The following is a 13084-nucleotide window of genomic DNA, read 5'->3' as shown; positions in this document are numbered from 1 at the left end:
GACAAAAGAGAAAGCGACCGGGACACAAGGAATGTTCGATTAGCAATCACCATCAACAAAGCACCGGGACGCAAATGACAACCGGACACGGGGAATATAAATGACGACCAGGTCACTCAAAGAGAAATTACAGACTGGGACACCGGAACAAAAATGACGACCAGGATAAAAATGACGACCGGGACACAGGGAATATAAACGATGACCCCGACACTCAAAGAGAAATTACAGACTGGGACACCGGGACACAAATGACGACCGAGACAAAGGGAAACAACAACAACGGGGACGCCGGGGGGCACAGGGAGATATATAAATGACGACGGGGACACAGGGAATGTTCAATTAGCAATCACCATCAACAAGGCTCAAGGGCAATCATTAGAATGATGAGGTAGGCCTATAGATCTGAATACAGATTGTTTTACCCATGGAAAATAATATGTTGCATGTTCAAGAGTCTTTGTGTCTGTGTTTCGAGTGACGTCACTGTCTGCATATGACGTCTGAATTATTTCATCACATACCAATTCAAAAACGAATCTATTCAAACCAAAGTAGCTCAGTTATATAACTAACTTTGTTGGCACAGTGGGTTTAACCTTAGCGTGGTAATACGGGACCCAGAGATCGAACCATGCTGCAGGAATGCACTACAGGGCCGACGCAGGGACCCTAGTAGTCAAGAAGCGTTGTTAATCCGATACAAATACAGGAGCTCAGTTGGTTAAGCGTTATGTTTCAGGTTCTAGGTCCGAGAGGCTCCAGGTTTGAACCTTGGCTTTAGGTTTAAAACGAAAGAATAAAAAAAAAATAAAAAATATGAAAAGTACAAAAAAACTAAAAAGAAAATACAAAAAAAACTAAAAAGCTAAAAAACAAAAAAAAACAAAAAAAGGGTAAAAAACTAAAAACTAAAAAAGTAAAAAAAAACTAAAAAAAACTAAAAAAAGGTAAAAACTACAAAAAAACTAAAAAGAAAAAAAACTAAAAACTAAAAAAAACTAAAAAACTAAAAAAACTAAAAACTGAAAAAGAAAAAAAACTAAAAAAAACTAAAAACTGAAAAAGAAAAAAAACTAAAAAAAGAAAAAAAATTGACATATAAAGGAGAAAAAGAAAACTAAAAAAATGAAAATAAAAAATAAAAAAAGGTAAATGTATTCAAGGCGAAGTAGCTGAGTTGGTAAAGCGTTGTTCCTGGTTCTAGGTCCGAGAGGTTCCAGGTTCAAACCTTGGCTTTAGCATTAATACAAAAGAAGACAAAAAACTAAAAAAGAAAAAAACTAAAAAAAACTAAAAAACAGGTAAAAACTACTAAAAAACTAAAAAAGCTAAAAAACTAAAAAAAAACTAAAAAAAAGATAAAAACTAAAAACTTAAAAGAAAAAAACTAAAAAAAACTAAAAAAAGGGTAAAAACAGCAAAAAACTAAAAAGAAAAAAACTAAAAACTAATAAAGAAACTAAAAACTGAAAAAGAAAAAAAAAACTAAAAAAAGGAAAAAAACTGAAAAATAAAGGAGAAGAAGAAAACTAAAAAAATAAAATAAAAAAAAATTAAAAAGGTAAAAACTATAAAAAAAACTAAAAAGAAAAAAAACTAAAAAGGTAAAAAATAGGTAAAAACCAAAAAAAGACAAAAGAAAAAAAGGAAAAAAACAAAAATTTATTTCATCGTATACCAATTCAAAAACGAATGTATATACAGACCGGGACACTGGGAATATGAATGACGATCGGGACACTCAAAGAGAAATTACAAACTGGGACACCGGGACACAAATGACGAATGGGACGTGTGTGTCGACTGACGTCATATTTGTGTGTCGACTGACGTCATGTTTGTCGACTATAAATGACGACTGGGACACAGGGACACAAATACAACGGGGATGCTGGGGGGAACAGAAGGATATATAAATGACGATGGGGACACAGGGAATGTTTGATTAGCAATCACCATCAACAAAGCTCAAGGGCAATCATTATAGTCATAAGTTGTCTGTGTGTGTGTGCGTGTGTCGAGTGACGTCATGTTTGTGTATCGATTGACGTCATGTTTATCGACTGACGTCATTTTAAGGATTGAGCTTATGCGTCATGAAGTTGTTTGTCAACTGACGTCATGTTTGTCAACTGATTAAATTACATACCGGGACACCGGGACACAAATGACGACCGGGACACAGGGAATATAAATGACGACCGGGTCACAGGGACACAACTACAATGGGGACACCGGGGGGCACAGGGGAATATATAAATGACGACGGGGATACAGGGAATGTTCGATTAGCAATCACCATCAACGAAGCTCAAGGGCAATCATTAGAATCATGAGGTTGACGCCCGGGACATTCAAAGAGAAATTACAGACTGGGACACTGGGACAAAAATGACGACCAGGACACTGGGACACAAATGACGACCAGGACACAGGGAATATAAATGACAACCGGTACACAGGGACACAACTACAACGGGGACGACGGTGACACAGGGAATGTTCGATTAGCAATCACCATCAACAAAGATCAAGGGCAATCATTAGAATCATGAGGTATAGATCTGAATACGGATTTTTTTTTCCCATGGACAATTATATGTTGCATGTTCAAGAGTCGGTAAACCTGACAATTTATTTATATGCACAGACAATGGGACAGCGAAGAATGTTGTATATTCGCAAGTTTTACTTAGTTAAAAACATATATATATATATATATATATATATATATATATATATATATATATATATATATATATATATATATATATATATATATATATATATAGTGACAGGTGGGAAACAGGGACACAACTACAATGGCGCGTAACGACTTACGCGCGCGGGGGGGCTTTGGGGGGGGGGTTTCTGGTTGTGCGAAGCGCCCCCCCTAACAGATACTATATATATATAAATATATATATATATATATATATATATATATATATATATATATATATATATATATATATATATATATATATATATATGTATAAATAAGTTGTCTGTGTGTGTGTGTCTGTTGAGTGACGTCATTTTTGTGTGTCGAGTGACGTCATATTTTCGACTGACGAAATTACAGACAGGGACATCGGGACACAAATGACGACCGGGACACCGGCACATAGGGAATATAAATGACGACCGGGACACTCAAAGAGAAAGCGACCGGGACGGACACAAGGAATGTTCGATTAGCAATCATGATCAACAAAGCACCGGGACACAAATGACAACCGGGACACAGGGAGTATAAATGACGATCAGGACATAAGTAAAAATAACTAAAAAAACTAAAAAAAAAAAAAGGTAAAAACTATAAAAAAAACTAAAAAGAAAAAAAAACACTAAAACTACTAAAAAAGCTAAAAAACTAAAAAAACTAAAAAGAAAACAAATAAAAAAGGAAAAAAAATTAAAAATAAAGGAGAAAAACAAAACTAAAAAAAAATAAAAATAAAAAATAAAAAAGAAAAAAAACTAAAAAAACTAAAAAATAAGTAAAAACCAAAAAAAACTAATAAGAAAAAAAGGGGAAAAATACAAAAATTTATTTCATCATATACCATTTCAAAAACGAATGTATATACAGACTGGGACACCGGGATACAAATGACGACCGGGACATAGGTAATATAAATGACGACCGGGACATAGGGACACAACTACAACAGGGACGCTAGGGGGCACAGGGGGATATATAAAGGACGACAGGGACACAGGGAATGTTCGATTAGCAATCACCATCAATAAAGCTCAAGGGCAATCATTAGAATCATGAGGTATAACTAAAAAACTAAAAAAGGTAGAAAACTAAAAACTATAAAAAAGACCAATTCAAAAACGAATGTATATACAGACCGGGAAACCGGGACACAAATGACGACCGGGACACCGGGACACAAGGAATATAAATGACGCCCGGGACACTCAAAGAGAAATCACAGACTGGGACACCGGGACTCAAATGACGACCGGGACACAGGGAATATAAATGACGACCGGGACACACGGACACAACTACAACGGGGACGCCGAGGGGCACAGGGGGATATATAAATGACGACGGTGACACAGGGAATGGTCGATTAGCAATCACCATCAACAAAGCTCAAGGGCAATCATTGGAATCATGAGGTATAGATCTGAATGCGGATTGTTTTCCCATGGACCATTATATGTTGCATGTTCAAGAGTCGGTAAACCTGACAATCTATTTATATGCACAGACAATGGGACAGCAAAGAATGTTGTATATTCGCAAGTTTTACGTAGTTAAAAACATACATCTATAACGAAAAGAGAAATCTTTTCTCTTTAATCTATATTCACAGGTGGGACACAGGGACACAACTACAATGGCGCGTAACTAATATGGCGCGTAACGACTTACGCACGCGGGGGGGGGGGGGCTTTGGGGGGTGCAAAGCGCCACCCCAACAGCTAGTATATATATATATATTTTAATATATATATATATATATATATATATATATATATATATATATATATATATATATATATTTATATATATATATATATATATAGGTGTTACCTAGGTCTAATGAATATATATATATATACCAGCTGTTGGGGTGGCGCTTCGCGCTACCCCAACACCTAGTTGGTGGGGCGCTTCGCGCCCCCCCAAGCCCCCCCGCGTACGTAAGTCGTTACGCGCTATATTAGTTACGCGCCATTGTAGTTGTGTCCCTGTGTCCCACTTGTGAATATAGATAGATTTATATATGTGTTTCAAACTACGTAAAAATTGCGAATATACAACATTCTTGGCTTTCCCATTGTCCTGTGCATATACAAAGCCGTATGTACTAATAATGACGTCATATGCAAACGCTCTTTTTACAAACAAACAAACATGCATACACACAACTCGTTTTTATATAGATAGATAGATAGATAGATACAATATAAATTAACTGCGTAAAACTTGCGAATATACAACGTTCTTCGCTGTCCAATTGTCGCTGCATATAAATAGATTGTCAGGTTTACCGACCCTCGAACATGCAACGTACAATTGTCCATGGGAAAAACAATCAGTATTAAGATCTATACCACATTTTTCTAATGATTGACCTTGAGCTTTGTTAATGGTGATTGCAAATGCTAATCGAATTGGGAATTGCAATCTTTTAAATTGAAAAGGCAGATCCGTTGGAATCATGGGAATGCGAGGAATAAGAACAGCCTCACCCTCAAAAGGCCCTGTCAAGATTGTGGCCTCTATTAGGTTTTCCATTGTTTTTTTACGGCAAGTCGCGTGCCATTGCAAAGCTTTGGTGGGTTGATATTTCTTAAAAGTATTATTTGTACGTCTATTTTTAGTTGTAGCACGTGTGGTGGAAACCCTGAAGGATCTATGGAATTGAAAAATTCAGATGGATAATTAACCGCTTCATTTGGGTCAAAACTGTGTCGACTGACTTGTAAAGGACTGCCTGGTCTCGAATCTTGGTCAAAACAGTATTGTTGATTTCGTGGACGTCTATATTTTTGGGCGCGAGAATCACTCTTTCACTTAGCCATTTATTATTTTTATAATTTTTTAGAATATTCGGAAATACTTTTTCAATCAATTCATTTTTGGACGTCACTAAATTACAGAAATCAGCAGGTAGTTGTATACGTCCTGAAATTGAGTCTACTGGGAGCTTTCCGTTTCCAATTGCCAGCAATTGATCCGAAAATGTTTCACCAGAGTCATCGTTTTGCAATCAGACACGCATATTTGTAGTTAATTTTAATATTTTTACGTGTGCCCATAAATTAGAATTTTTCAGGCAAGCATTCATTTCGTCTGCAGGAGTTAAACTACGTAAAAATTGCAGATATACAACATTCTTGGCTTTCCCATTGTCTGTGCATATAAAAAGCCGTATGTACTAATAATGACGTTATATGCAAACGCTCTTTTTACAAACAAACAAACATGCATACACACAACTCGTTCTTATATAGATAGATAGATAGATAGATACAATACAAATTAACTGCGTAAAACTTGCGAATATACAACATTCTTCGCTGTCCAATTGTCGCTGCATATAAATAGATTGTCAGGTTTACGGACCCTCGAACATGCAACGTACAATTGTCCATGGGAAAAACAATCAGTATTAAGATCTATACCACATTTTTCTAATGATTGACCTTGAGCTTTGTTAATGGTGATTGCAAATGCTAATCGAATTGGGAATTGTAATCTTTTAAATTGAAAAGGCAGATCCGTTGGAATCATGGGAATGCGAGGAATAAGAACAGCCTCACCCTCAAAAGGCCCTGTCAAGATTGTGGCCTCTATTAGGTTTTACATTGTTTTTTTTTTACGGCAAGTCGCGTGCCATTGCACGGGTGGGTTGGTGGGTTGATATTTCTTAAAAGTATTATTGGTACGCCTATTTTTAGCTGTAGCACGTGTGGTGGAAACCCTGAAAGATCTATGGAATTTAAAAATTCAGATGGATAATTAACCGGTTCATTTGGTTCCAAAACTGTGTCGACTGACTTGTAAAGGACTGCCTGGTCTCGAATCTTGGTCAAAACAATATTGTTGATTTCGTGGACGTCTATACTTTTGGGTGCGAGAATCGCTCTTTCACTTAGCCATGTATTATTTTTATAATTTTTTAGAATATTCGGAAATAATTTTTCAATCAATTCATTTTTGGACGTCACTAAATTACAGAAATCAGCAGGTAGTTGTATACGTCCTGAAATTGAGTCTACTGGGAGCTTTCCGTTTTCAATTGCCAGCAATTGATCTGAAAATGTTTGACCAGAGTCATTGTTTTGCAATCGGACACGCATATTTGTAGTTAATTTTAACATTTTTACGTGTGCCCATAAATTAGAATTTTTCAGGCAAGCGTTCATTTCGTCTGCAGGAGTTGATCTAGGTATTATAGATAATGTTTGCCTGATATCTCCCGCAAGCAATATTAATGTGCTGCCAAAGGGTTTCGAAATGACGACAACTAACTTCATGATTAAATATCTTTAATGACGTCACCGTCATAGCAAAAATGACGACAACTAATTTCATGACGTCAGTCAACACAGAAACATGACGTCACCTGATCCACAGACAGACACACAGACAGAAAACTTATTTTTATATATATAGATATATATATATATATATATATATATATATATATATATATATATATATATATATATATATATATATATATATATATATATATATATAAATATATATATATATATATATATATATAAATATATATATATATTTTCTTTTTAGTTTTTTTGTAGTTTTTACCTTTTTTAGTTTTTTTCTTCTTTTGTATTAATGCTAAAGCCAAGGTTCAAACCTGGAGCCTCTCGGACCTAGAACCTGAAACATAACGCTTTACCAACTCAGCTTCTTCGGCTTGAATACATTCGTTTTGAGCAGCTTCCTCGGGTGTTGCCATTGTAGGTTCTTCAGTCATTTTACAATTAGAAATTTCTCTTTCAACGGTCTTCTTACAATTAAAAATTTGTCTTCGAACGATATTCTTAAATACCTGTGTCCTGGTCGTCATTTATATTCCCCGTGTCCCGGTCGCCATTTGTGTCCCGGTATCCCTGTCTGTAATTTCTCTTTGAGTGTCCCGGTCGTTATTTATATTCCCTCTGTCCCGTTCGTCATTTGTGTCCCGGTCTGTAATTTCTCTTTGAGTGTTTATACTTGTGTCCTGGTCGTCATTTATATTCCCTGTGTCCCGGTCGTCATTTGTGTCCCGGTATACCAGTCTGTAATTTCTCTTTGAGTGTCCCGGTCGTTATTTATATTCCCTCTGTCCCGGTCGTCATTTGTGTCCCGGTCTGTAATTTCTCTTTGAGTGTTTTTTCTTTTTAGTATTTTTTAGTTTTTTACATTTTTTCTTTTTTCAGTTTTCTTTTTCTTCTTTATTTTTCAGCTTCACTATGAAATACATATCGCCGAACCTTTGTTTTTTTAACTAAAATCTGGTAGGCATTGATGACCTTATCCAAGTCAAAATCCCAAACCCAATCATCATCGCTATCATTTTCAGTTTTGATATGTTTTGACTCTCGCTGTCCAGGTGGATCTTCATCTAACTGCGCGGTTTTGCGTTCTGTAGCCTCAAGCCTGTTTCCTTGCTGTTCTTTTGATTCCTCGGCACGCTTTCTTTTCTGACTTTCTCTATCAGCAGCAAGTTTTTTGGCATAGACTCTTTGAGCATCTTCATCGGCTTTTGCCATTGTAAGTTCATCAGTCATTTTAAACTTAAACATTAATAGATTTCTACGTGAACATATATGTCTTAAATATCTTTAATGACGTCACCGTCATAGCTTCCCTCTGTCCCGGTTGTCATTTGTGTCCCGGTCTGTACTTTCTCTTTGAGTGTTTTTTCTTTTTAGTATTTTTTAGTTTTTTACATTTTTTCTTTTTTCAGTTTTCTTTTTCTTCTTTATTTTTCAGCTTCACTATGAAATACATATCGCCGAACCTTTGTTTTTTAACTAAAATCTGGTAGGTATTGATGACCTTATCCAAGTCAAAATCCCAAACCCAATCATCATCGCTATCATTTTCAGTTTTGATATGTTTTGACTCTCGCTGTCCAGGTGGATCTTCATCTAACTGCGCGGTTTTGCGTTCTGTAGCCTCAAGCCTGTTTCCTTGCTGTTCTTTTGATTCCTCGGCACGCTTTCTTTTCTGACTTTCTCTATCAGCAGCAAGTTTTTTGGCATAGACTCATTGAGCATCTTCATCAGCTTTTGCCATGGTAAGTTCATCAGTCATTGTAAACTTAAACATTAATAGATTTCTACGTGAATATATGTCTTAAATATCTTGAATGACGTCACCGTCAAAGCAAAAATGACGACAACTAATTTCATGACGTCAGCCGACACAGAAACATGACGTCACCTGATCCACAGACAGACAGACAACTTATTTTTATATATATATAGATATATATATATATATATATATATATATATATATATATATATATATATATATATATATATATATATATATATATATATATATATATATATATATCACGTATATTTATCCTTGAGATGGGTTTCATTTGACTCATCAGAATGAGGCCTCCCTTATCCAAAATAGGATAAAGATTATAAGATTATTTCAATGCTTCCGCGTCACATTGTAACTGGCTATTAACATTTTGCATTGGAATATGAAGTATTTCATTTTTTAGACAAGGTGACTTCACCTCCCATTTTGGCTTATCAGTCGCTCCACGGATGCATTAGAGGAAGAAAAAAAAATTAAAACTGCTATAAACGATGATTCGTTGGAGTAAGAAAAAATTTTTCGTAGCATTTGAACTAACAAACGTGATTAGACCGAAAGCACAACACAAGCACCGTAAATTTGCGATGGGTGAAAATTAACAGCCTGGACCGCCAAATGAGACTTGACATATTCGAGCGCCAAAGGATAAAAAAGGATATACATCCTTTAGACCATTTCTGGTGAATAGGGTATCAAATCGATGTTTCAGCTGCTGGGTCTTTTTTTTTTACAGGGACAATTAGCAAGCTGGTCGGACAACCTTGCTACGGGAGAGATTCAACTCTGGGCCCGGAATTGCCAAGTAGAGGATCAATCCATTGTGCTGTGTCAAGTGTTACAACAAAGGGCATAGGAAAGATGTTTGAAATTGTCAAAATTGAACAAAAAAAAAATATGTGGTTAGAACACAAGTGAAAGGGGGAATCAGAACGAGTCACTAACAAAAATGAAGAAAAAAGACGTTTGAGTCTAGAAGACTTGCAACAACAAGGACTTGCAAAAAATTTTCAGTTTGTGCTCAGTTGACCGTGTTCAGTTTTCAGCACGGTTTTATTTTATTTTCCATCCATAAAAAGACATGCATAGTTAGACAACTAATTGTTCCTACAGTCTACTTCCCGCTTCGTAAGTACTTCAAAATCTATATTTGATACTAATTGACTAGTGTACTAGATTGGAAATATTTTGTCCGTGAGCATAGGAGTTGACCAATAGTATTGATAGTTTTCACTCTTTCCGATAATTTTGTAAACAAAGGTGATTTAGATTTTTTGCAAATTAATTCTGACCATTTTATATTTCAGGATCGCCCTACTTCCTAATGACGAGGTTTGCAATTATAGAACTTTGTACATTATCATTCGTATCCTGTTTACATTGCATGGCATCCATCCAATTCAGCCGCCCCCACCAGCAGTGGCAGTTTATATACTGTGGATTATTTAACTATTATGGGACACCTCATCAGATAATATTAGCCATGGGGACGGCTAACCAGTTGATTGTTGTCTGGAAGGCCTTTTTTTTTGCAAACAGGATCGTAAAGAGTTACACAATCATGCCATGCATACTTGCCATTGGTGTCGATTCCTTCATCCCAAGGGTAAGTAACCTTCCCTTTTTCCTTCTGTTTATTTTTTTTAGTATCTGGTATGCATGGTATAATTATTGGATTTTAGGAAATGATATTGGTAGCTTACATTGAAAAAGTTAAAAAGCATTAAAGCGAATTATAGTTCTTGTTATAGAAGACGAAAATACAATGGGCTGGATGAACCTTACGGGAAGTATATTTACGTATGGCTCAATTACTTTGAATAGTAACTGCGTGATCAGTTTGCTGCTTGGTCAGTAACTGCTTGGTCAACTGTCTTCTGGTTAGTATTATCAGGGGTACAAGGCTTAAAACTATTCTAAGGAGGCTTATCCACCTTTTTCTTAATATGAACTGAAAGATCAATCGTTAGTGTTTGTACCATAGCCGATAATATTGAATATAAAATTGTATCCTGTTTGTGCAAGCTGAATTAGTCGAAAAAATTATGTAGGTACTGTTTGGTGTTACCTCCGACAACTGTATGGTTGGAGTCCAATTTATATTTTAAACACAATTTTAATATGCAGTGAAAGTATAAAAGCCATTAACTTTTAGTTATGGATGTAAATCTACTCAAGGTAATGAGGCTAACAGATATTAAAAATAGGAAAAATTGGCCTTTTCGAGCCTTTTTTGCTGGCACATATCTGCCATGTTTTTTTTTGCAGTTCCACAACGCTTGGGGCGCGTGGTTTGTTCCACCTGTTGTAGAGGATTTCTGAAAATAAAGGCCCCTAGTATAAAATATGGCTTTATTCTGCTAACAGGAAATAGGACTTCGACTTTCTGAATTTTGCCTAATAAAATGATGCCAAACAATTCAATGAAACTGTCTGAGTCCAATACATTTGATAAAATAATACTTTTCAAATTCCATTGAGCCATTGCGACGCACACCCACAAAAACAAAACAAAAAATGCAAGTTCAAAGCACAATTTTTCAACATTTTTGCCTTTCAAACCCCTTCATTTGCTATCATAAATTTTCCCAACTATTCTAAAATCTCTTTTCCTTCGGTCAAAAGAGGGTAGACAGCAGAGATGCTTCCAAGTAGGTTGTGTTGTCTTTGAAACGAATGCTGTTACTTCACCATCACTCTAAAGGAAGCTTTTTTTCCTTTCAATGACATCCTCACTCAGGTACCTTTCTAGTTCCTCATTAATATTATCTGCCGACTCTTCTTCACCCCTTGTCGAAATTGCAAGTCTGTTATCAAACATGCTGTCAGTCCAACCTGCTGTTCCTCCTCTCCTTTTTTTGCATACAGGGATGCAACTAGTATTTTAAGTATGGAGAAGGAATTTAAAGAATGTGTCCAAAAAATTGTCCAACAAATGCTGAAAAATATCGACTGACAAGCTAGATTTCCAATGTAAATAGTTACAATTTCGAATGTATTGGCACCGCATACCAAACTTCCTCCCTCCTCACCTAATGAAATCCACTCCCTTAACTATGCCCCTAACTGGATAGTACGGTTTTAACCGAATGATTCATGGATCTCTTACCCACGCAAGTGAACATTCATTAAACCAAAACGTATGATCTATTGTATTCTATTTAGTTTTTTTGATAGAAATTGTAGGTTTGTGAGCTCAGCATTTATTTTGAATATTGATGCACCAATTGTGATTCGACAAGTAGGTATGTACTGACAACAAATACGCTTTGACTTCATTTGAATCACCTCTGCTGATCTCTCCACCATGGTTTCATTTGAATCACCTCTGCTGATCTCTCCACCATGGTCAGACATAGCTGGTGGCTTCATTTCTAAGGACTGGACAATGAAAAATTACCATAAAAAATCTCGTACCATTTTCTTGATAAGTTGCGCATGAAAAAAAATCAGCCTGTTTTTCTTTTTTTGGTGGATATTCGAGTATGGCACTGACTTCAATATTGGCCTGATAAATTGGCTGGCCATTATATCGGTCGGGCTCTAAACCGTTAATAAGCCAACATCGACTCCCCGACAACTATCTAGTATTCTTCAAACCTCAAGACAATTGGACTTAAGAACACCGAATCCTTGTTAACCTGATTGTATTCTCTTAAATTTTCGATGTTCTTACCAATCTAACACTCTTAAAAATGAAACTGCTATATAAAAACCAATACAAGTGGTACTCCTGAGCCAAACGAATTCTTTAGGCTCCAAATTTTCTTAAAATCTGTTAGCTGAACTAAATCGTACTTTTTCGTTTTGGCATAACCTCAAGCTTCTGACCTATAGTGAAAACTTGCAACTTCTTTTATCTGAAGGAGACGTCTCTGAATTTTCACATCAACTAACTGACCTAAATTACTTCTCAAAAGGATATTTATTTGCTTATTACCCTTTCAATTACAATCTTCTTAATGCTTAGACATCCCTATTAGCGTGCAGACTTGATGCCCAAATAAACAACCTATTCTTTAACCTCTAACATTTGTCTTTCAAAATTAGCTGCAGTCCCAGATTAAACCTCTCATGCACTCCGAAATGAGATTTTCCTCCTCCTCCTTAATACCTTGCTCTTTGCGCTAAATTTTAACTTTTTTTTTACGACTTCTAAAACACAATGGCAGTTTAGCTAGAATAAAAAGCTTTTCCCAAAAATATTAAAAAGTTTATCGTGAAGATCGCAAGGTGATGAGGATCGGG

At 35.8% G+C, this 13084-nt stretch overlaps 1 protein-coding gene across 1 annotated transcript in view; it reads left to right on the top strand.

Annotated features, from left to right (window-relative positions):
• Positions 1-13084, top strand: part of LOC136024625 (uncharacterized) — a 69630-nt gene that overhangs the window by 32150 nt on the left and 24396 nt on the right. Inside the window, exon 3 of the mRNA XM_065700055.1 lies at positions 10144-10442. Within this exon, the coding sequence (XP_065556127.1) occupies positions 10144-10442 (299 nt within the window). The remainder of the gene's footprint in view (positions 1-10143; positions 10443-13084) is intronic.

This window comes from Artemia franciscana, chromosome 3 (genome assembly GCF_032884065.1).
Source record: "Artemia franciscana chromosome 3, ASM3288406v1, whole genome shotgun sequence".
NCBI lineage: Eukaryota > Metazoa > Arthropoda > Branchiopoda > Anostraca > Artemiidae > Artemia > Artemia franciscana.
The sequence above is the reverse complement of the archived record's forward strand: the minus strand, read 5'-3'. Positions and strand labels throughout refer to the sequence as shown.